Below are 24413 nucleotides of genomic sequence, written 5' to 3' on the forward strand. Positions count from 1 at the left end.
TAACATCACATCTGATGATTTTCTGATCAGACTAAAGAATAGCTGGAATCGATTGTTCTTAACAACAACAACCTGTTTAACATTCTTTAAGAAAAAGGCATCCTGCCAGGTAGATAAATTCTCCAAGGCAGATACATTCTTGGTCCACAGCAGTATGGAGGCATCTCCTGAGATTTCCTAGTTTTGCAGAGGCAGATTCCCTCTCCTAAGGTGACTTCATTCCACAGCAGCTCTGTCAAGTGAATAAATGCAAATTCTCTTGTCCTAGGGTGACCTTTATAGTCTCCCATAGGTGCAGAGACTCTGTTCCGACATGTAACTAGGGAAGCTCTGAGATTCCATGGAAACCTCAGTGCCAGCAGTTGCCCAACAACACAGTGCCGGTAACTCTCACAAACCTGACAAGCTGCCAGACAAGCAAGCAGCAGTGGGTGTTTCTTCCTGTACTTGGGAACCAAGCAAATCAAAGGAAAAATGGGTGCAAGATGTGCGTCCCTTCATGAGATTTTTCCTTGCAGCCTGCTTGGCTCATAAGAGAAGAATGCCTATAACATTACCTCGGTCCCTAAGATTTAGGGATCTGCTTATTCAGGAAAACTGAAAGCACAAAAGCCAATCTAGATAGAGATAAGTGCTCAAGATTAATTCCTATGGTTATCTTAATTTTTTTTTCTCCTATAACATTTGCCTGCTTATTTAAAGAAGGTTTTGAAGAGAAACCTGGCAAGTAGGCCATGAAAGACTGGAATGTGAACCACTTGGGCACCAAGGTAAACATTCCTCTGAAAATGTGCATAAAACATGATTTACCTTGAAAACCCAGAAGGGTTGAGAGTGCTGCTGTCAAGAGGCTGTGCTGTTCTCAGGGCTGGAGTCTGTCATATGAAAGGCTGTCACAAGGAACAGTTTACAAAAGCATCAGCCAGCAGCAAGAGGGTGACATAGAGTAGCTTGTTCGCATTTTCAAACTGGTGATAAGAAATGTTCAAGGCTTCTGATAAATGAGCGTGTTGGCAACACAGCAAGATGAAAGACTTGTGCTGGAAAACCCAGGATTGTATTTTGGGTTTGATGGTCTGCAGTTGAAATTGCAGCTCTTACTTGGTGACCCTGAGGCTACAGCTACAGGGTGCTGGAAAAGAGAGGAGCATGCTGGCTTTCATGGCTCTCGTGGTCTTCCTGATCCAGCTGGGGTCCTGCTGGGCCTGGCCCATCCTCCTTCTGGATGCCTGCCTGAATACCCTGGATCTGAGCCTCCACATTCCCTCCCTGGGTTCCTCCACTGTTGGGATTTTGGATTCCAGCTTGCCTTTTCCTACTCATTTTGCTTCATCCTAAAAAATTTTTTTCTGGGTTCAGCAGGATCTACTTTCCCCACATGTGCACTTAGAAAGCCAGTGCCAGCTCTTTCCCCCTTATCCCTCTTGGATGCAGCAATGACAGCAGGACTGTCTTCCCAGACCACCTGGAAGGTTCTGCCTGTTGAGACCTTCAAGCAGGGATGGGAGTGAGGGGCAGAAAATCATCTCTCCTGGAAAATCAGTCTCCTGGGAAGGGGTGTAAAAGGCTTGTCCATGATGAAGCCCAACCTAAAACTTTTTTATTGCAAGAATCCATGTGTGCCTTGGGCTCATCCCCACAGTGTGGACAGCAGGGGAGGGGGGGATTCCTCCCCTCTGCCCTGCTCAGGTGAGACCCCACCTGGAATGCTGCATCCAGCCCTGGGGTCCTCAGCACTGACAGGATATTGACCAGTTGGCACAAGTCCAGAGGGGGCCACCAAGGTTAGCAGAGGGAGGGAGCACCTCTGCTGAGAGGAAAAGCTGGGGAAATCAGGATGTTTCCAGCCTGGAAAAGCTGCAGGGTGACCCACTGGTGGCCTTCCAGTGCCTGAAGGGAGCCTGCAAGAAAGATGGACACTGCTTACAGGGGCCTGGAGTGACAGCACAAGGGGGAATTCCCAAGGACAGAAGAGAAAGTTAGATGGGATATTGGGAAGAAATTCATCCCTGTGAGGCCCTGGCCCAGGCTGCCCAGATAAACTGTGGCTGCCCGATCCCTGAAGTGTTCATGTCCAGGATGGACGGGGGGCCTGGAGCAACCTGGTCTAGCGGTACTTGTCCCTGCCCATGGCAAGGGTGGAACGGGATGATCTTTAAGTTCCGTTCCAAGCCAAGCCGTTCTAAGCCAAGCTCTGTGACAGGAAAAGCCCGCGGTGACACCCGCCCGTCCCGGCCCGGGGCACTGGGCACAGCGGCGGGCACCCCCAGCCCCGGGGGCAGCCGGCGGTGCCCGGGAAGCGCTTCCCGTGCAGCGCCTGCCGGGAAGGAAGAAGGGAGGAAGGGAGGAGGAAAGGTCGTAGGGGCGGAGCCGCGATCCCCGGCATGGCCGTGGCCGCCGCCGCCCGTCGCACTCTGTGCGCGCTGCTGCTGGGCCGGGGCCCGGCGCCGCCGCCCGCGCTGCGTCTGCCCCGGCCCGCCCCGGTCCTGCTCTCGGCCCCGGTCCCGCTCTCGGCCCCGGTCCCGCTCCGCGCCGCCCTCCGCGCATACAGCCAGGTACGGCCGCGCGAAAATGGCGGGCACCGACCCCCGCGGGGAACCGCGGCCTCCCTCCCTCAGCCGGGGCTCTTCTCGTGTGTCCGCGCCAGGTCACGGATGCTCCGTCCCACGAAGGTCGCCTGTCAGAGGAGAAGCCCGCCTCACCCAAGGCGGAGAGCGACTCTGTCTACCTCATCAGGGCAGAAGGATTCCCGTTCTCGTGCACCGAGGAAGATGTCCTTACCTTCTTTGATAGTATGGGTGTTCACTTTCCTGGCTAACTGTTCTGCATGCTGGTATTAGCCCATTAGCTCATGCCTGCTTAACAGAGGGAAAATATAGAGATCGTTACCAGAGAAAGATGAGGTCTTATTATTGCTGCAAATTTATTCACAACTGATACATATAAAGGGAATAATAATCAACATCCAAACTGCTGGACACTGACTAGAAGCTCATCCTTATGGTCTCTTAAATTTATTTGCACAAGTCTTTCTCTTCTTAATCAGTGTCTCCAGAGCAAAGGCAATCCAAATCAAAGTGATGCTCTTACAGGCCATTATGGCTGGCCCAAACTCCTCTCTTTTTAAGAAACTGTAGGGTTTTACTAATTAGTTCAAACTGCAGTGTTGTTTTCTGATCCTGATTCATAGCTTCTACATACCTTTGTGGGGCTGATCCTCTCTACTGTCAACAGTGCTGCATCCTCCCAGGGGCCAGATGCAAGTTTTAAATTACTTGCTAGCCTGCCAAACTAAAGCAAGTTAGTGTGACGTTAGACTTCATGTTAGAAATGCAAGTGTGCTGCCCTTTGTTCTGCAGTGCTGAGGGGATGAGCCTCCAGCCCTGCAGTCAGGACACAGAGATCCCCGTGTCTGATGCAGAGCTGTGTGTCCCTTGGTTTGCAGGCTGTAGAATTCGGAATGGCGAGAATGGGATACACTTCCTCTTGAACAGGGATGGGAGGCGCAGGGGGGATGCCTTGATCGAGCTGGAGTCCAAAGCAGACGTCCAGAGAGCCCTGGAGAAGCACCTGAGGTACATGGGCCCACGCTACGTGAAAGGTGGGTTTGGAGCAGCAGGAGTTAACATTGCAGTGGAATTTCCCAGGGAGTGAATGAGAGCTCCTTGGGTAGTGCAGAGGCGCAGCCGGGGAGCAGAGCAGCGGATCAGCCACCATTGGGCCAAAATGTCCTGGGCTGGCCAGGAAAAGCAGAGGGGCAGGAGCACGGAGCATGGGCTGGGGGAGGAACCAGCATGGAGCTTTGCAGGGGGGAAGGCTGCCTTAGGAGAGGGAGGGAGTGCCTGCAGAGTGCTGCCTTGCAGTGCCCTGTGGGACAACCCTCCATGGTTGCATTCCTTGCAGTGTTTGAGGTGCACGACAGCGACGTGGAGGGCTTGCTGCGCAGCCTGCGCGACGAGTCGCAGGCCATGAGCGACGGAGTGGTGCTGCTCCGAGGCCTCCCCTTCACCTCCACCGAGGAGGACATTGCAGATTTCTTCTCAGGTAACTTAGCCTGGGCCATGCCCTTCCTTTACCAGGCATTCACTTCCTTAAGTAGATGCCGTTGTTCCTCACGGGACAAGGCAAAACATGTGCAGCCTCAAACACCTTAAACACCCCAAGGAGTTGCTGTTCCCCAAAAGTCACACAGGCTTTCTGAGCACCTTGGAGAGTTTCCCTGCCCCTCTGACCTTGTGCAGGTCTAGCCAGGATCAGTACTTTCAGCACTCTGATTTGGGGCCAGGAGGAATTAAGGAAAAAAACTACCGTAATAAGACAAAATTTCAAGACCATTTGTGCTCTGGATCTACTTGTCCAGAAGCTGGATTCACTTACTTGAAACCTGAGATTGATTCCTCTTTTAATTAGTCTTCTATTAAAACTGCCTTAAAGCAAAAAAATGGAGTTTAAAAAAGCTACGTAGACCATCATGAGCAGTTGTTTCAGAACTATTTAGCTACCTAATTAGCTTGTCAAAAACCAGAAAAATAAGAAGGAAAAAAACAAAGACTGAGCTGTAGCACAGATTTCTGCCACAGTCAATGCTTTTTTCTCCCCTGCCATCTCTAGGTCTGAAAATCACAGACATTGCTTTCATTTACCGGGGAGACAGAAGGACAGGAGAAGCTTTCGTGCGGTTTGCCGCTCCGGAAATGGCAGCTAAGGCCCTGCTGCGGCACAGGGAATATATGGGAAGCAGGTAGGTGCTTCCCTGGACTTCAGGGGCCAGGAGAATGTGGTGAGGCACCTGTGGGACTTGGAGCTTCCTGCTGGGTGAAACAGCTCATCTCACACTCACAGTGTGATTCAGGGGGGCCTCCTAGAAAGTCTCCAGATTTTCAGGTATTCCTGAAGGCATTCTCATCCCAATGAAAAGGGGAGACAGACTCCAGAGTGGGGAACGCTAGATAGACACAGTCTGCCCAGGCCTCAGTGCACAGGGATCCCGTGCCTGCTTCAGACACGTGATCCTGCCAGATTTGCAGCAGGTTCCTCTATGCTTTGGGCAGTTTTGGCAGCCGCCCTCCTGCCCTTCAGCCCAGTGCCCAGCACAGCCAGTGCTTCCTCTCAAGGAATGTCTGTTTGAAGCACCTGCCTGGAGTCCATTCCCAGCAGGGACTGCTGGCCAGCACTGCACCATCTCCCACCTCTTGGGTGGCCACATCCCCTTGGGAACTACACCATTTTATTCAACTCAGCCCTGTGCCACACACTTGCCTCACAAGAGCCTCTTTCCTCTCAAACAGAAGCACAAGGCCACCTTTTCCCAGAGTCATAATATAACTTAGGTTAAAAAACCTTTAAGATCATTGTGTTCAGCTATTAACCTAAACACTGCCCTGCCCAGCCCCAAACCCTGTCTGTAAGCACCACATCCACACAGCTTTTAAATTAGCTGTGCTCAGAAAATAAAACCCAAACAACCAAGGCTGCATTTCCCTGCTGAGTTTTGTGACTTCAATAATCTATAAAACTTTATCTGGACCCCACATATTAAAAGAGTTTTCCAAACCTTACCTCTCCCCCTGCACACCAACTTCCTTTTATTTCCTTGCTTCCTGTTTCCAAACTGCATTTCTTTGTGTTTGTCAATCTCCCTGCTCATACTAAAAGCAAACAGCTGCTCCACAGGCAGAATTTGACTGATTAATTACTTAATTGATTTAATAGGACTTGCCTTCTCTTGAGTAGAGCCTAATTCCAAATCTACTGTTCATTTTTTTTCTGTCAGAACAAGAGCTAACCTGACTTATCCATCTGACTCACACACCTCAATTTCCATGAGATTAGCCAAGAAATTGAGGGGTTTTCAAGTTTGCTGGCACCTGGCTCCCATCCATTATTCCTGGCTTTATCCAGAGCTGGCCTCTAGCAGCATCCAGTGCTGAGTGGGGACTCGGGGGTGCTGAGCTGTCAGCCTGTACCTGGGGTTACTTCCCTGACTCTGGCTGCTCCCTTCAGGAAGGGTGGAAGGCCCCCTCCCTGGGATGTCCGTATTTCCTTTTCATCACACTGTTCCTTTAGTGCTCTGGAAACTGCCTAATTTAACACTGCTGGTGAAATCCCATCCATTTCATAGGTATATAGAAAATTTAAGGGCTCCACTGAAGTGTTCCCTGTGACTGTGTGCATCTTGTGGCTCTGCCTGTTCTGAGACCTGTTTTGGGGCTGGGTAGGGTGATTTGAGGTTTGTAGGAATCAGTGCAGTTTGCAGAAATGCAGCGAGGGAAAAGCAGCCTCAAAGAGAACAGTGCCAGTGAAATGAGTTAATTCTTCGGTGCCTTGGCAGAGCTCTCACCCCCAGTACCTGAGCAGGGCCAAGGCAGGACACAGCTGGAAGGTGCTTTCTCCAAGGCCTGAGTGCCAGGTGTGCCATGCGCTCTCTCCCTTTGGGCTGCAGGTACATAGAGGTGTACGTGAGCAGAAAGCACCAGATGCAAAGGCACATGCCCTACAACAGGCAGCTGACAGCCTATTCCAGGGCCAGAAGAGAGTATGAGTCCATCTCTGAAGACAGGGGCTGGAGAGACACTGGAGGCTCCCATGCCGAAGGAGAAATCAGTGAGTCTCTCCCTGTCGTGAGTGCTCCTTGAGGGCCCTTTGTGTCACCCCACATGCCCACGGCTTTCACATGAGGGAGGGGTGCACTGCAGGCACTAGTGATGGTTTTTCTCTCCATTCCACAGAATTGAGCAGGGAAGGAACAGAAAGCTCCAGGAACGTTTCAGAGTCTGAGATTGCCTCATCACCACCACAGCATTTTGTCCACGTGAGGGGTTTTCCTTCCCAAGCTAGTGCCCAGGACATAATAAATGTGAGTAACAGGCTATGGATGGAGTGTGGCTCTGTCATTACCTGTGCAAACCCTCAGGGATTGCAGGCTCTTAATTGGTGTCTGCTAGTCCTCAGTGCCATGTGGCTTTGGACAGCTGTGGCCTTGGGCACAACACGGATCTGCTCCTCTCCATGAAAAAGAAAGAATTAGGGCTGGCTGGGATGTCTCAATATCCGTCACTGGGCTTGAGGAGCCCTTGAGAATCTAAAGCAAATTTCAGAGTAGCTGACTGCAGAGAAATACTAACAGTGTATACAGAGCTGCACTGGTGTGTACAGAACACGGGTGCAGTGTGAGGACTTCTGTTCCTGGCGGGAGTTCCTATGCCAGGAGCTCACAGCGGGTGGGACAGGTGGCTGGGGAGTGCCTCATCTTCACTCAGATGGATCAGGGAGCCTTTTACTGCTCAGGAGCTCAGACCCCCCTCCATGGGTTGGTGGGTTTTGGGAGTAAAAGCATTGAGTTTCTGGGGAATAGGTGCATTATTATTGTTTATTTCTCACCAAACTCTTTTCTGCTTTTCAGTTTTTTGCTCCACTGAGGCCCACAAGGATCTTGGTGGAATATAACTCCCATGGAGATGCCACAGGAGAGGCAGATGTGCATTTTGAGAGCCATGAGGACGCAGTCGCAGCGTTGGCCAAGGAGGGGTCACAGATGGGTAAGTCAGAAGAAGAGGGGGGGTCCTACAGTACTGGAATGGAGACCTCAGGGGGCTTGGCACAGCTGGTCCAGCTGCCATTGTACACTGTGCAGAGGGATCACTTGAGTGTGGCTTTCCAAGTTGTGATGTGCCATGGGCATTGCAGAGAAAAAAAATCCAATGTAACACATGCAAGTGTCTGACCTCAGCCCACCTCTCTTCCCTTGCCCAGAGTGCAGTGCCATTGAATTGTTCCTGAACAAACATCCCAAGGGACAGGAGAACTGCTAGTGACAGCAGCACAGGTTTGGTGAGCACATCCCTCTCTGTCCTTCGTGCTCTCTTTTTAGCAATGCATGCCCCAGGCTCACAACCCAAAGGGTAAAACATGGAGGGGGCTGAAGGGAACCACCCCTGGCCTGACAGCAGGTGTCCAGTCTGATCCCACAGCCTGCACCTCTAGATTCCACAGGTGCCAGTCCTGCAGCAAGAAAAGCAATTGGTCTTTTGGATGGGATGGGGTTTGATATCACCATCAGAGAGGGTGGACAGCTTGTTCCATGAATTCCCCTCAGAAAGTGGGAATTGGGGGGTGGTGGTCGGTGCTCCCCAGGTCCTGGTCCCTGCAGCAGGGAGGGCAGCCCACCCATCCTGGGTTTGTAATCCAGGACAAGGACAAGCCCTTGGGGCAGGTTCAGGATGTGCAGTCCAACCTCTCTCCTGCATCCCACGCTTCTTTGGCAGCTCCGTTGTGTTGATGCTTGTGCTGGGGGAATTAAACACCCCCACCCCGTGTGCCTGTGCTGCAGCCCCACCTGAGCACATCCTACCTGGAGTCTGGGGTATTTTACTATTGCCAAACTGCTCTATTTCATTCTAATAGAGAATTAACTGGGAATAAAATGCAGTGGGCATTGGAGAAAAAAAGGAAAACATGCACAGTGAGAGAGTGAATGATATCTATTTTTCCTCTCCTTTGTTTTCAGGCCAGGCGAACACATTCCGTGGATATGAGCGTGAAGATCAGGTCCAAGTGTCACCAGTCAGCAAGGGGGACAAGCTAAGATTAGATCAGCCTTATATAAGAGCTTGTAATAAACATGATGGCTGTGGGGAGCTGCACCAGCTGCAGTGGGAATGGCCAAGGCTCCAGCGTGGAGCAATCCGGGGCTCCAGATGCATCAGGCTGCATTAATAAAACACCAGGATTGCCAATTAACAGCTGAGTGATCTAAGACCTCACACAGGTGCACACTCTTGCTCTGAATCCTCTCATACCTAGAGCCCAAGAGGAATAGGATGGAAAGACCACTCAGGAGGCAGGATATGAATGATCAAGGTGTTTTTTTTTTTTTCTGTGCAGAACAAAATTAACATCAGAAAACCTGTCCCCCCTCATTCCCAAGGTCCAGGTGTGAGCCCACCTGGATCACACAGAATACCTGAGCACAAAGGGAGCTGGCAGCCAGAAGAGTCCTGCTCCCACCTTCCAGAAGGCCAGGCCTATGGCAGCCACCAGTGCTGGAGGGGCTCAGCCACCTCCCTGCTTCATGGAGTTCAACCCTCTATTTCCAGTTTAATGCTTCCTCTGCATTGCCTGGGTCTTATTTTGTCCTCTGAGGATGAGTCACACTGGGGTTGGGTGCAGGAGTTCACACTGCTGGATGAGTACAGTAGGTACTCAAAAGTATTGACACTAAATTCAGTGTTTTCTCCATCCACTGCCTGCGTCTCACCCCTTCTGAGAACTCAGGAATTCACTTGAATTCCAGGCTTTTGGTATTTCGGCACTGTTTAGAACTCCTGCCATACTTTAGGGGATATCAGCAAGGAAATGGGTCAGGAAGCTGCCGTGGGGGGCAGAAGAGTGGAAGTTGGGTGGCTGAACATGCCAAATGCTAAAAAGATGGAGGAGAGATGTTTCCTGGTAGAAAGCAGTACCAACCATGTCAGTACCTTGGCTCCAAGAGGCTTTTTAATGTGGTTCCAGCCAATGTAATGACTAAGGAATTAGTCATTAGTAAGGAATTAACCACTGCCCCCTAAGCTACAGGACATTCTGTGGTCTCAGGGACTGCAGGAGGTGCCAGTAGGAAAAGGAGTAAACACTCCTGTGACACCAGAAAGCCACCACCGCTTTTTGGACTAGCAAAATCCCTTGAGGGAACAAAGTAACAAAGAATGATGTGGCACAAACCACAAAACCTCTCTGAACTGTATGTGCAATTAAAAATTCCAGCAGGTGAAAAGTGTCCCCGCTTGGTTTTGATCCAACAGAAAGTGAAATGCCAAGTTTATTGTAACAATATTTCCATGTGCGCAAGGCGGAGAGGTGGATCCAAGCGGCCCTAAACCTCCGTGTGATGGGGATTGGGCCCAGCCCCTAAAGCCCAGAGGGGGAACAGAACATTCACAGCTTGGTTTGGGGTGTCCCTATGCAGACTAAGCCCCTGGGTCAGAGCCCTGAGCCAAGGAAAGGCAGGGAGGACGCGTTCACTGGTTGCCCACCTGCCCTGCTCGTCACCCAGGGTTCCCAGGATGAGCCAGCCTGTCCAGAGCAAACGGGAAAGGAAAAATGGGATTTCAAGTGCAGCCAGATGTGAGGAATACCCACACTCCTGTTGGGTTTTGGGGAGCCTTTGCTCAGCAGCAGCAGACACCCACACCACACACGTGAGGGTGAGAACACTCCCGACTTTTGCATGCAGACAACAGCTCTGGTTTGGGCAGGGTCCTGAGACTGCTCAGGCATACCTTAGGGCTGCCCCGTGTGACACTCCCAATGGAATTCTCCACAGCACAGGCTGATTTAAGGGCTCAGACTGCTGTTTTAGTAACAGGAGATTCTAAACACCAAGAAGCTGCTTCCCATCCAACCTCCAAAGCACATGGGCAAAGGTATTCACATTCCTCCTGAGCAGCTCCAGAAACACCATCAGGCACAGCCGCTGTTTGTCACCTCTGTGCCACCTGTTCCCTACAAGGGGCTGCTGGAATACTGCTGGATGAGCCTCTGGTGGCAGGGGTTGCAGACACGCTCAGGATTGATGCTGGACGGAAGGGGCAGCTCGTGCACCGAGCAGGCTTCACAGAAGGTGCCCCCACAGTTCTTGCAGATGTTCTGGAGTGCAGGAAAAGGACAGAGTAAGAGTCAAGGAGAGCTCCAGGTCTTGGCATATCAACTCAGGGAAGAGCAAACACTGAGCTAAAGAAGGGAAGAAGCTGCTACAGGGGAGGAAAACGAAAACCACTGAACAGGGAACCATCACCCCATCAGCACTTAACAAAATTCTGTTGAGGGCAGAGGGGCCTGCAAAGGCTCATTTCTTAGGACACCTCACCAGCAGGAATCTGATTCCATAACAAAAAGCAGAGGGAACTCACAGTCACTGGGTGTGGGAGATGGCAGGTCAAGCCCAGGACTTGCCTTTCTTTGGCTCCGGCTGCCCTCCTCCTGGCAGAGCTGGCAGATCTCGGCGTGTCCAGGCCCCGACAGCTGCTCCTACAGCCCAAGCCAAAACCAAGAGATTCTGCTTTATACAGCTCCTGTGGCAGAGCTTGGCAGCAGCAAGGGGGGAGTTAAACATTGGGAACAAGCTGGCAGCAGTAGAAATTCCCAGTGGACAAGACAGCACAAGGCATCCCAGTGGCTCTCTGGGGGTTTGGCTGTGCTTTGCCAGGCGCATGGAGGAGAAGGAGAGGATTTTGGTCCAGCAGATTTACAGAAAAAGAGCAAAAGCACCAAGAAGGAGAATCACTCACCTGCTCTTCCTGTGTGCCACTGGGTGACCTACAAGGGAACAACAGCATCACTTGGAGCAGGCCTTCCCTCACCAGAGCCTTTAAATAAAACAGCTGTGCTATCAGGGAATTCACTCATCCCGTTTTTAAAACCCTCCCCAGATTTTTGAGTAGCAAAAATTGAATCTGGTTCAATGGCAAAAGCAGAAGAAGAAATTGCAAAATGCATTCAGGAGAGCAGGAAGACAGGGATCATGAACACAGGAAAGCACTGTTGAGGTGCTACAGCACAACAGTTTGGCTTTAAACACAGGCCTGCAGGTTTGATCCCTACCCCTGCTGTGAAATAAAGCACCACAAGGCCTGTAAACCATCAACCTGACCCTCACTTGCTTAAACACTCCAGGTAAAACAGGGGTAAAAACAATCTCAGGCCTGGAAGGTTTTTAATATCTGGCAAAGCAGATTTGAACTGCTTTATGCTATTTTAAGAGGATATTTTCCTGATTAACTCATTGATTAACTCACTGATTAACTCAATGGAGAGTGCCTCAAGGGCACAGCAGAGCCCTGACAGTCAGAGCACTTCCAATGGGCTGTTCCATCCTGAGCCAAAGCCTCAGCACTGAGCTGTGCCCAGGGGCTTGGAGAACACCTTTTATCTCCAAAAACCAAAGGATTATTGAGTTAGAAAAATTAGTAAACAGCAGGTTTAGATGGAAAAGAATTCAAAGGTAAATGGGAGAGACACAAAGCTTTTCCCATCTGAAAGCACTGATGGCAAACAGCAGAACCTGCTCCTTCCCTTTTGAGAGCTATGGAAAAGCAGCAGAGAACTCAGCCAAGGGCATGAGGTTAGAAATCCTTCTTAAAAAGGGAAGTTGGACTATTCCCAACTCCCTGTTGGCACAGAAATTGGAGAGGGTGAAGCAGGACTTGGGAAAGGAGAGGCAGAGATGAGATTTGTTTCCTTCCTTACCTGTGTGGCAGGACACTGTTCTCTCTCAGCGGCTGCTTCAGTTTAGCATTTTCTTCCTGGACTTTGAGCTTCCCATCCTGCCAAAAGGAAACACTCACCCATCAGCTGCTCTAGAGGAGAACTCCAGCTCCACTCCTGTCACACTGCAAGGGGAGAACTGGCACTGCTATTTTGGGATACTGCTCTGCCCCTCCTTGGCACAGAGGGGTATCTGGATCCCAGTTTCCCCTGGGAGCAGCTCTCAGGGCTCTCTCTCTCTGTGCCTCTCAGAGGTGGGCAGGGGTCCCATGACCTCCTGTTGCCAGGAGCCACAGCCACCAGTTCTTATTTGCACAGCAGAGGCTGAGAACGAACATGGGCTTAAGAAGTTTTGTAAAAGCTGACCAGAGACAAACTTTCCCATCCAGCAAAGAAAAGAATCCTCTTCTTCTCCCCAGCTGGGTCACAGCTGAGCCATGAGCCCTACAGCACTTCACTGAGATTGTGTAATACTGGTCAAAAAAGACAAAATGGTCTGCACCATTCAAGCAGACCAGAGAGAAGCAAGGAAATGCAGAAGCCATCTCGGTTACTGCACAATTCTTACTGCAATTCAAACTGCCTGTCCAGAGTGTATAAAAATCTTCCCAAAGCTGCTCTGGTTGTGGCACATGAACAACAACCATTTACTGCCTGAGAAAGCTCAGTAAAAGCAAAAAAGCCCAGGGAAAGTGTACCTCAAACCCGAGCCAAAACCCAAGTCACATTACCTGTCTGAGCAAATTCTTTGGGCCTTTTTTGCTTTCTTGGCTGCGCTGGTGACTCTGAGACCATCTGTCTCTTTCTCGCCTTAGCTCCAGTTCTAGGTGGCTCCTGGAATGCCAGGTGGAATTGTGAATAAAGGACAGTCTGGGGACACTTGGCATTGACAACTGATGAGCTGTTTGACCCTTTGTTCGCACCCCTAACTCAAGAGCTAAAACTGCCGCTTGGAACCCAAGGCTGCCTCGCAGTGTGTTTAGCCATAATGTGTCAGGATGAAAAAACCTCCAAGTCCTTCATCTAATTCTGGCACCATTCAGCATCCAACTGATGCAATACCAGACCCATGTGCCCTTGTCCTCCTGAGCTCATCCATGCACACTCAGGACCTCGCACCAATTGCTGACCAAAGCCACTTTGTGCTTGGCAGAGCGGCTTTTGGAAAAAAGAAATAAAAAGCTGGGCCAGGAGAGAAGAAGGGACAAAAACCTCCATGCATCCAGCAATGCTCCCACAGAGTTCATCCCAGTGACCTTGCAACAAGCCACAGATGGGTCAAGGCTGAAGGAATGCTCTTCTCTTTTAAGGAAAGAGATTTATCTGTGTCCCCGTCACTGCTCAAGTGATGAGGCTGCAGGGAAGAGGTGATGGCTTTTGACAAGGTCTCTGTTTGAGTTCCAGCAAAACTAAGTGCAGTTCCAACAGGGAAAAAAATCTGTGTTGAAGTACTGTGTGTCAGATAAGATAACCAAAATCACTGTCCTTGCTCCAGCACCTTCAGTTTGCTCCAGGGAGAGACTTGGCTGCTCAATCCCTGCCCAGGAGCAGCAAATTGTTAATGTTAGCTTTGATTTCCCAAATATCACAGAATCACAGAAGGTCTGAGTTGCCAAGCACCTTACAGACTATCTTGTTCCACCCTCTGCCATGGGCAGGGACACCTTCCACTGCATCAGATTGCTCCCAAGCCCTGTCCAACCTAGCCTTGACCACTTCCAGAGATGTTACCAAGAACTTCCCTCCCTGGAGTTACACCTCGTGCCATCTAACACACAACTTGCCTCACTCCCTTCTCCATCCCCTGCTGCCCTCTGCCACCATCCCCCCTGCTCTCCCCTGGCCACAGCACTACCAGCCCAGAAAAGAGGTTGGAAAAGGGTCTCTTCACCGCTGCCTGGAGAGCTCTTCCACTTCCAGCTGGAGGCTGTTGATTTTGTCCCCAAACTCCTGCTTGAAGAGCCGGTTGTCCTGCAGGGCCTGCTGCCGCTCCTTCTCTGCCTGTCGCAATCTGGATTTGAGCCACATGAACTTGTGATAAAAAACAAAAGCCATGGTGGGGAGGAAGACTGAGTTTAACCAACAAATAAAAAACCCAGTGAAAAGGTAAAGCAAAAAAAAGAGAATGGTAAAAACAATGGAAAGGAGGAAAAAATGTTCAAAGCAAAGCAAAATGTAGGTGAACCAGGCAGAAGCTCTCATTTTCAATAGTTTTTATTCTATCACTACAGTTTACAGCCATTAGATGAGAAACAGAAAACATCACTTTTATCCAGATTCAAAGCAAACCTCAAGTACACAGAATTTTAAGTCCAATTGGAGTTTAATGTACGTTACATTTTGGCTTTGCACAGGTAACTGGAACTTGGAACATAGGTAGTAGCTACTCTATTGAGAATTAGTGCATATTCTTGGTCTCTCCCATGGATGGACACTTGGGCTCAAGCCCCAAGCATCAGTACACCACCACATTGCCACTTGGGGCCTGACATCAGAAGCAGCCAGATCCTTAAATCTGTCCGATTGCAGCACAGATCTCCCCATCCAACCCCCTGTTCCTACAGCAGAACTGTGCCAAGGGGCAGGGGCTTCCCAACCTAACCAGCTGTTCACACTCCTTGATCAAAGCTTCCACCTTTCCCTCAGGATTACTTGTTCTGCAGGGAGTTAGGATGAGTTTCTAGTAGCAGGTTACTGAGGGGTGAGTTTATAGGTTCAAGCATGCAGCTTGGGCATAGCAGGGAAGTTCCCAGCAGGGCTGTGCTGGGAGCCTGGAGAACAAGGCCCACAGTGGCCCACGCTCACTTCCATGGGGTCCAGGCTGAGCGCCCTGGAATTTTGGAACATGAGGTGTTCCCTCCTGGGCTTGTCACATTTGCCAGCCACAGCCCCAAGGAGCACTGTCCCACAGGTCAAAGGGAGGACTGGCACCAAAGAACCACTACAGGCATCTCACCACAGCAAAAAACCCTTACTCGACACAGAAACTCCCCAAATCCAACCTTCCAAAAGAGAAAATACCTTGAGGAGCACTTACATAAAACCTGCCAGAGGCCAGCACAGGAACTTCAGTGATCAGAGAATGTTAGTTTATAATAGTTCAAGCTACAGTTACTTCAGATTTTGCACCTGGGTTTTAAACTGACAATTATTTTTCCTATTAAGAGGCATTTCTAAGCTTTAGCTCTTGTTCCATTAGCAAATTCCATTTGTTTTGAGCAAAGCAAACTCACAAGAAAATGCAACAAGTGTAAAAGGCAACTCTTTTCAGCCACCAACTACTTGGACAAGTAAACTGCAAGGACCAAATTTCCATCTCCACTCCTCACTGCTGCACACTGAGTTCCTTCTCCTTTTTTTGAATGTGTTTTTGCTTCCTTTAAATAAAGATCAGATTATTTTTTCTAAAACTGGTAACTTCCCTTTCTGGGAAGGGGAGAGACCTCCCAAAACACCTCTCTTCCACTTCCTTGGGTCAGGAAGGACCACAGGGTTCATCTGGAGGGATTCCTGGCAGAGGTAGAAGTAATGCAAAGAGAAGGAGGTTTCCACTGAACTTACCACTCTATCGTGTTACTCTAAGACACCTATAGCTACTAATTCTGGACACATGAAGTTTAAAGGAATAAGGATAAGTCCCCACCCTCCCCCCAGGTCCCTAAGGCAGAATCCAGGCAGGCTGGTTACGGGAGGGCCGGCGTTCCCAGTGCCGGGCCAGCGTCATGCCTGCTCGGCTCGGACTCGGGGCTGGACCCACGGAACAGAAGAGAACAGGGAATGGCTTGGGGCACGCACACAACTACTGTCAACAACTTCCAGGGATGCATTTCTCATCTACTTCACAAAAGGGCAATACAGAGAAGGAGCTGACTGTCCCGAGCTGGCCACGGCCCCATGCTGCCACAGGCGGTGACGGCAGCGGCCGGGCACGGCCACCTCGGCCACTCCTGGGGCGCTCTCGGGCCAGCTCCTTGCTACTGGTAAATGGCAGGGTTGGGGATCCTTATACCTGACTACATCTTGGCAGAAAAACTCACTGATTTTAAAAACTCAGCAAATTCCAAATCAACTTTGGGTGACAATTAACATTTGAACAGTTGCTTTTAGCAATTCTCAAGTTCTCTCCTCATAAATGAGTTCTGATGTCAGAGCTGTGAGGTGGCCAGACATAAAAATGTCTAATGATGCTTCTGGATCAGTTTGTTTGCTGCACTATTTAAGGTTTTTGCCTGTTTCACCAAATCCTTTTCACTGTATAAGTAAGTCAGAATGAGGATGGTGAGAAAACAGAAAAAATAAGAACAGCAAGAGAAAAAGAACACATGAATTAGCTGAGTAGGTATCAGGAAACATTTTCAAACACAAACTTGTTTTAAAGAAAATCACCCTGTCTACAAAAACCCTAAAATGAGAGCACCCAATGGAGTGCAATGCACTGCTCATTAACCAGGTCCCAGAGGTGCTACTCCCACTGCTCCCCTCAGGCAGCTCTGTCTAACAGAGCACTGGGACTCTCCCCTGGCCCATTCTGGATCCATGGGACACTACATTAAAGGACATACCAGTGGATCCTGGCTCAAGTTTCCTGTCTTACCTTTGTTCCAGCTGTTTGATGGTGGCAGCCATCTGATTTGTTTTTTCTTCCAAGCGGCTGTTTAATTCACTCTTCTGTTTCACTCCCATGTCTGAACTCTGGGAAAAGGAGCAGTGGGGGTTGGTGTAAGGAGCTGTAAATCCCAGATAAACCCCCATAAATCATTTGGCACACAAAACAACAGGGCAAAAGGTAAAGAGGCAGTAAAAAGTGCTGGAAAAGCAAATGCCAGGTCAGTATTGCAAGGACAAATGTCTTGCCGTAGAGGTGCAGGCTCCATCTGGACCCTGCAACAGGGCAATGCCACCATCCATAAAGCTTCCTGCATATGGACAATGCATGATGCAGTGCCTGCCAATACCCAGTATCTTAATATAATTCAGCTGCTTTGAACAAAGCCATTGGCTCAAGGAGAGCAGAAGCAACTCTTTCCAGCTGGCAAGTTGATTTTGGGATCTATTCTGAGCATTGGGTTGCTGTTTGGAGTCTGCTTGTCACCCCACATAAGTCACACCAGGGGCCCTGCACACCAGACTCTGCTGGAACACAAGCTCCCACGGCTCTATTCACACCACAAAACCACCCAAAATGCTTTCCCTGTCTCTCACAAATTTCTGGACCATGATGGATTTTGTTCAGAAGAAACTGTCTTCACCTTTACCCTCCATCATGTTTCCATGTTCTCACAGAAAGATAGGAGTGCACTGCACAGCCTGTGACCCTTACACACCCAGTACCTCTCCAACAGGCAGGAGGAATAAATACACAGCAGCTCTCACTTCCATCTGGAATTCCCTGCATTTCCATAGCTCCCTACCTGCAGCTTGAAAGACAGTTCATGCTTTAGAGCCCTGAGATCGTCCAGCTGCTGCCTGAGTGCCACCAGCGCATCCTGCTTTTCACAGACATCCTTCTCCAGCATCTTCATGGCTAGCTCCATCTCCTGCCGCATCCCGATCTGTGCCTCCAGCTCCTTCTCCACATCCTGGAACACAAGGAGCCCTCAGCATCTCCAGGAGCTGCCCTCATGACTCAGGGGTATCCACCCTTCCCTTCTGCCTACGCAGTCCCTACCCACAAGCGTGCTGCTGCCATAGCTTCAGAGTCACACGTCTGACACGTGCCTTAAGGAGAGTAGCTCCCCAGTTTTCAGTCCAGTATTACAGCCAGGTGTGCAGCATGGCTAGCAGAGAGTCAGGGAATTCTGCATGGGCCTGTCTTTAGGATGGAGGGGTCTAAGGAAAGACTTTATTTCCCAAAGCAGAAATTATTTCCTTAATACCTTGAGGCCAGGCATTTTTTTCCCCACGCATGTATCAAACAAGAGCTCAGCAGGGCCGTGACCCTCCACAGCCCTGTGGGGAGAGCCCCGAGCCCCCCAGTCCTCACCAGGCGCAGCTGAGTCTCCTCCTTGAGCTGCTTCCGTGCCTCAGTCAGTGCCTGCCCGTCAGCACTTCTGTCCTTGGTGGCCTGAGGTAACAGACACAGTTCACTTGGCATTGGGTAGTGCCAGCCCTCACTTGACCTCATTACTGGCTTTTCCCCAACACTTGGAATTCTGCAATAATTCAGGACAAACCAGCACAACTCCTGTTTCCTGATTTGCCTGTCCCCCCACACAATAAGTCTCCCTCCTTCCCCTGAACGCCTTGCCCAGTAAGCTATAAGCTGTGGGAGCTCCCGGCTCCACGCACGCTCCCTGCTCCATCCCTATGGGCAGGCAGGACTCCCTGTGGCAGGGCCCATCTGTTCCCTCTGCACAGGGCCCACCTGCCATTCCCCTAATCCCCTGGGGGGTTTGTCTGAGACAGGCAAGGAAATGAACTCTGTTCCAAACCAGGCATTCAGGCTGGGCCTGCCCCAGGGCTCAGCCATCACACACAAACACACAGCCACACACGCACACCAACCTTCCGGCTGGACTCCAGGATGTAGGAGCTTTCCTCCTTAACCCGCTCCATCTCTTCCTGCAGTGTAATGATCCTGTTGTTGGCAACTGCAAGCTGGGAACAGAACACAATAGTTAACGCACCAAAAACACACTTGGCTTGTTTTTTTTTTCTCTCCTGACCCCAGCAGATGAGGAAGATTTGGCTGGAAACAGAGGATGAGCAGCACACAGCATCCTTAGGGATGAGACACCTGGCCCAGAGGAATTCCCAGGGATGACAGTACTGCAGAGCAACAGATTAATGTAAGTGTTTGGTCAAAGGCAAAAGGAACTTCAGAAACCCCTTCTGGCTTTGTAACTCACACACAGGAGCAGCTCAAAGACATTCCAAGGCATCAGCCATACTGTCCTGTGACAAACCCAAACACAACTTCTGGATGGGAGTGTGAGTCCTTGGCAGAGCTCAGGCCCAATACACAGGGCTGTGATGTGTGACACAGGCAGGCACTGTCACCATAGCCTGCTCTGCACATGCTGCAACTTCTCTTGGCAGCTTCATTACCAAACCCCAAAACCACTGCAGGCACCACTGCAATTCACCTCCTGGTACCACACCAAAAGGCACTCACTGTGCCAGGTAAGACCTCCTGCCACTCATATGCCAGGGAACTCACCCCAAAACATTTAAATGACATTTATGCCATCAGTAATGAGCTGCAGATCCACGTTAAAACACAGACTGCACCTATGCCTCATGTACCCACTGTTTCTCATGCTCACCCTGGACACCTCACTTATAATGACATTTTTTTCCTTTACTTTTTGCAAATTTACATAAACATACAGTTGATTTTCCAACTTGTGCTCAGTAATGACAGCCAGTGAAATTCCTTGGCAGGTCAGCTATCCCAGTTCCATCGTTTAACACTCCTCATTCTGTACACCAGACATCTGAAAGGAATCCCTCCTCCCTGGTTAATCTCTAACTCCCAAAGGCCAAAGCACCTAGTGGTTTTTCATGATACTTACCTCCTCTGTCAGCTTTGTGTTGGATTTCTCCAAGGCATCCACCTTGGCCTGCAGGTTGTTTACTGTAGCACTATTGAAGAGAAAAAATCCTACAGTAATTCCTTCATTTTTAAAAATGCTGTTTTGTCTTTTGTTCTACAAAGATAATAAAGAGCCAAGAAAAAATGTGTTACCTTAGATGTCTGTTGAGCTCTTCAACATAGTTCTTCTGGTCCAAAATAGCAGTTATCTGACCATCTCTGGAAAAAAGAAACAGGGCAGCCTGGAACACCTGAACACACATTCCCAAGAGGGGAGCACGAAGACAACTGTGTGTGCACCTACCCTTCGCTGCCTTTCGTGCTGTTCCCATCTTTCAAATACATGGAGAAATCAATAACTCCGACCTGGAGAAGGAAAATTTGCATTTTGCATTAAACACTTGGTTTCTAAAGCCAACGCACTGTTGCCAGGTGTGGAAGTTCAGAGTTACAACATCAGCACCTGCTGTACTTCAGCAAGGGCTCATTACATCAGTAAGCTATGCAAAACTGATGATTTTTTTCATTTTAAATGAGCAGAACAAGCCCATTAAGTGAACACCCAGTACCTGGGAGTCCAGGTCCTCTCCCTTCATGCAGAAGTTGGCATCGATGACATTCAGCCCTACGAGGAGGCCAGCAATGATGGCACCTTCCTCCTCCATCATCAGTGCATTGGGCTCATAAAATTCACTGTGGGATGTAGGGAAGGAGATACACAGCAGTGAGATGAGAAAGATGATCCAGATCTTACAGGAGAGCAGAAGTGAACCTGAGAAGGAGTCCAGCACTCACCTGAGAAGATCCTTTCTGTTAATCAAAGCTTTCATGTACTCTGAAAGTTTCTTCTGCATCAGAGCCAGGCGAAGCCAAGCTCTTCCTCTGCCCACAGGTGTCCTGCAAAGGCCATACACAAACCCTTCCAGACACCCTGCAAGGCACAGTCACCAACAGCTCTCATAGCCCCACCCTACCTCAAGTTCCTGCACTTCCAAGACAGAGCTGGCACTGGTGCAGAGAAATACAGGGTACGTAAACACAAATAGGTGCAGACCAATTAGGCTGTCACTGTCTTTTAACTCATGATGTTTTTCTTGCCATACTAAAAAGACTTCCCTGGCTTTATCCCTGCTGGATGCTGCCAGACAGATCAGCTGCTTCAGCTCATCACCTTCTGAGTCACAACCAGTTCTGTCCTAGTGACAGGAACATGCACAGACCAGCACAGCTGCCCAACACCACTCCTTGGGGTGGGTGGAGCTGGATGGGAATGTGGCCAGGCAGCTCAGAAACACCACCTCAGTTCTTTCTCCTCAGGTGCTTTGCCCCTGAATGCCCTCACAGGATGCCATGGGCTCGAGTGCCAGTCCTTGCTCTCTTTTCTCCCAGCCACAGGGAGCACATGGCTCTAACAGGCTGACCTGGATGTCTGAGCTCACCTGGCACAAGCAGCAGCAGCCCAAGGAAGCCACGGCCAGCACTGCCCACCCCTGACTCACTAACAGGACCTGGCACTTCCCGAGGGTCACTGTGAGCACAAGGTTTAGAAATGCACCCTAAAACTGTTCTTTGCTTCCATTCATTTCCTATTGCAATGCTCTACAACAGGAAGAGGTACCAGGAGCTCTGGCACTTCACTGGTCCTGTCAGCTGCTGCAGGAGTCCTGCACACACCTCCAGGAAAAGCACCTGTCTGTATGAACATGACTAAACACTAACCCAAAGTAATTTTTTGAATTTATCCAACTATTCTTTCAGCAAAGATGACTCCATCCTTAGTCCTGATCCTCATACAAAAGCTTCCTTACCCATTTTTTTCTATTCCAGGCTAAAAGCTTCTTACAGTTTCTCTTACCATGAAATAGGCAAGCCTGAATGTGATGTCTGAAATTCCTATGAAACTTTTACAAGTAATATATGCTTGCTGTGGCTTCTTGCTTCCCCTCTTGAATACAAACTACAATCCTCCTGCTTGGTGCCTAAGCTTTCCTCTCACATACATTATACCTGAAGTTATTTACAAGAAGAATTGCTTACATCAGCCTCAAAACTATTTAAACTGTTATAACCTTTCTGTTAATTCCCCTCCTCTTGAGTCTGACTTCATAAATGCTCAATAAAGGCTGTTCCCATGCCTGAGGCGCAAGCAGTAAATGCACTGCTGCCCATAAGTTGCCACGCTCCTAAGAGAGCGAGAATATATCCTGTGCTCTCCTGCTGCAGATCCTTGATGGAGAGCAAGAGAGCAATGATCCATTTTTACCTGCAGAAGGTGGCAGATGCATTCCTGAAGGTTCTGTTTGCCCTTCCTTCTCTTTTTCAGGATCCCTCTCACAATAAACCCATATTACGTACTCGTGCAATAAAGGAGTGTACTTACTTGAGCCCTGGAAGATCCTTAACACTTGCTGTAATCTCTGCAGCCTCAGGAACAAGTTTTTCTACTAATTCTAGAGGTCCCCAAAATGACTTATTTTGCCCAAGAAAAGTCTTTTTGGCTAAAAACAAAAAGAAATAAAAAATGATCCAGTTAGACCTGTGCTGATAGAACACATTTTCAAACAAGTGAACAAATCAGCCAAATCTTGCCAGAATGGTTCCTCTGGGGCTGCTGCTGGACAGGCACTTGGTATCCTGGAATCTCAGGATGGTTTGGATGGGAAGGACCCACCATTTCCCACACCCTTCAGCTTCCCATCTCCAGCTACAAGGACACAAGGACAGCACCTGAAGGCCAGTCCATACTTGGCCATTTGAGCTGTGACTTCGGATTTCAGAGTCAAGCACATGCTCTGCTTTAAAATCAGCTTCAGCCATGAGCTGCACACAGCCGGAACCCTCTGTTTAGAGAGGGCTGTTGAGAAAGGAGCTCTGGGGTTGCAGTTCCTCTTCCAGCAAGGGGATGCACTGCTAGAGCACAAGGAAGCGCAGGAAAAGGAGCCACAATCTTGCCAAAAGCCAGTTGAGTCCCTGATCACTGACTTACACCTGGGACAACTGAACTGCTGTTTTTAACACGGCAAGCACCTGCCACAGCTCAGCCTCCCCTCCAGCAGGTTCTGTGCCTTGCTCTGGCCTGCCCAGTGCACTGTGGTGACAGCAGTGACCGTGCCAGCCTATCCTGTGTCCTGTGCACGCTGCAGAGCCCTGTTGTTCACCCACTCTGCTGCTCTCCAGGGCGGGCTGTGCCCAGGCTGTACCTTTGAGGCCGTGCTTGAGGCAGTGCTCCATGACCACGAAGAACTGCTGCAGGGGGGCGTAGTCCGAGTCCAGCGTGCGGCCCAGGTTCAGTGCGGACTCAATCAGCCCCTTGATGCTCAGCTTGGCCATGTTCATCAGGTTCATGCGCTCGTTGGCCATGAGGTAATTGGGGTCTGCAACAAAGCAGGGAAACTGCTGCTGAGCAACAACAGCTGCCTTTATTACACTCAACACCCCACCTTGCTCTTGCTTTTCCTCAGCTTTGAAGGCATTTTTGGGGCAGTGAGTTTCCCAGGAGGCACTCTGCAGGCCTTTTGTGGAGAAAAATCAACACCAACTAGCAGTTTAGGGCCAAAGCCACAGTGGCATGGCAATAGACAATGTATCATACTGAGGGAGACTTAATACTTCAAATAACTACAGCAGCTCCCTGCTTTCACAAAAGACACATTTGGAGCCTGGTGTTCATCCTGTGCTTGGCACCTTGACAATGTGTCTCTGACCATCACTTGTTCCAACTCACATCCCCAGCTACAAACCAGTAACAATCCTGTGCTTTGCTCTTCCATCTAAGGATCACACTGGATCCTCTCACACTTAATCCAGCAACATGTTTCTCTATCCCAACTTGTATCTCTCTTCCTCAAGACTATTTTTTTAAGCTCAGATGTAAAGTGGAGCCAATTCCCACTTTCCTCTCTTGGTTTTAACACTGCCACTGGTTTTCACCAGTGAGGAGCTGATCTTCATGGCTCCTGATGGGTCACACTAAACCCCCAAATTCACAGATGTCCCAGGATTATATTCTTCCTCTTCCACATTATAAACATCCAGACCTTTAGGCCTGCTACTCACACCCAAGTTTTGAGCTCCAGTTCTCAGGTACAGGCAGTTTCATCCCTGTAAATCCCCTGCTTATCCAGGGCTGCTGCCAACAGCCAGGGACCCTTGAACCAAGCTGCCACCTCAAGTTAATTAACTACTCCTGGCAGCAGAGACCTGACCTGAGGACAACTCAGACTACAGATCTACGCAAGAGGCACCTGTCAGCATCCACCAGCCAGAAAGAGAGCCAAGAGTCCAGCTAACACACCCACACCCGAGTGCACCTTACTGTGGGCTGGGAAAACCCAGCACAGGCAGGGGGAAGAGCCAGGGCAGTGCCAGCATCCAAACCTAAGAGCACAGCTCATTTGTTCAGCCCTCCAAAAGCAGCTCAGGACAGCACCTCTCTCATTCCCCTTCTTCTTCAGAGGGAAGCAGCACCACATTTAGAGAAGTCTCCTTCTCTAAATTGATTTCGATAGTTTAGAGAACTTCCAAGGACTCATTTAGGAGTGCAACACTCAGAGCAGCACTGGACTGCAGAAAGATTGAACTTTGTGAGGTGTTTTCACTGCCTGTCAGGACTATTGCTGCC

General features: G+C 49.7%; 2 protein-coding genes across 7 annotated transcripts in view; one reads left to right on the top strand and one right to left on the bottom strand.

Annotated features, from left to right (window-relative positions):
- Positions 1 to 2374: 2374 nt before the first annotated feature.
- On the top strand, positions 2375 to 9625 carry GRSF1 (G-rich RNA sequence binding factor 1). 2 transcript variants are annotated; one of them, XM_058803246.1, is made up of 10 exons: positions 2375 to 2555; positions 2648 to 2792; positions 3446 to 3601; positions 3904 to 4044; positions 4612 to 4741; positions 6443 to 6603; positions 6729 to 6856; positions 7403 to 7538; positions 7753 to 7825; positions 8507 to 9625. In XM_058803246.1, the coding sequence occupies exons 1-9, from the start codon at positions 2385 to 2387 to the stop codon at positions 7809 to 7811; spliced, it is 1227 nt and encodes a 408-aa protein (XP_058659229.1). In that variant the 5' UTR covers positions 2375 to 2384; the 3' UTR covers positions 7812 to 7825; positions 8507 to 9625. The 2 variants fall into 2 exon arrangements, with proteins under 2 accessions (XP_058659229.1, XP_058659228.1); XM_058803245.1 differs by having other exon boundaries at positions 7753 to 7830; positions 8507 to 9616.
- RUFY3 (RUN and FYVE domain containing 3) overlaps positions 8541 to 24413 on the bottom strand; it is a 30918-nt gene continuing 15045 nt past the window's right edge. For 3 of the 5 annotated variants that reach the window (XM_058803241.1, XM_058803244.1, XM_058803242.1), the window contains 12 exons: positions 22993 to 23166; positions 22173 to 22290; positions 20588 to 20689; positions 20362 to 20485; positions 20097 to 20158; positions 19946 to 20011; positions 19773 to 19842; positions 18763 to 18855; positions 18242 to 18322; positions 17670 to 17837; positions 16853 to 16950; positions 14455 to 16509 (listed from right to left, as the gene is read on the bottom strand). In XM_058803241.1, coding sequence (XP_058659224.1) covers positions 16437 to 16509; positions 16853 to 16950; positions 17670 to 17837; positions 18242 to 18322; positions 18763 to 18855; positions 19773 to 19842; positions 19946 to 20011; positions 20097 to 20158; positions 20362 to 20485; positions 20588 to 20689; positions 22173 to 22290; positions 22993 to 23166 — 1229 coding nt within the window. In that variant the 3' untranslated portion in view covers positions 14455 to 16436. Of the gene's footprint in view, positions 10642 to 10947; positions 11023 to 11282; positions 11311 to 12240; positions 12318 to 12989; positions 13093 to 14149; positions 14270 to 14454; positions 16510 to 16852; positions 16951 to 17669; positions 17838 to 18241; positions 18323 to 18762; positions 18856 to 19772; positions 19843 to 19945; positions 20012 to 20096; positions 20159 to 20361; positions 20486 to 20587; positions 20690 to 22172; positions 22291 to 22992; positions 23167 to 24413 lie in introns of those variants that run through there. The other 2 variants (XM_058803239.1, XM_058803240.1) reach the window with 1 other exon arrangement.

Source organism: Ammospiza caudacuta, chromosome 4 (assembly GCF_027887145.1).
Source record: "Ammospiza caudacuta isolate bAmmCau1 chromosome 4, bAmmCau1.pri, whole genome shotgun sequence".
Taxonomy (NCBI): Eukaryota; Metazoa; Chordata; class Aves; order Passeriformes; family Passerellidae; genus Ammospiza; species Ammospiza caudacuta.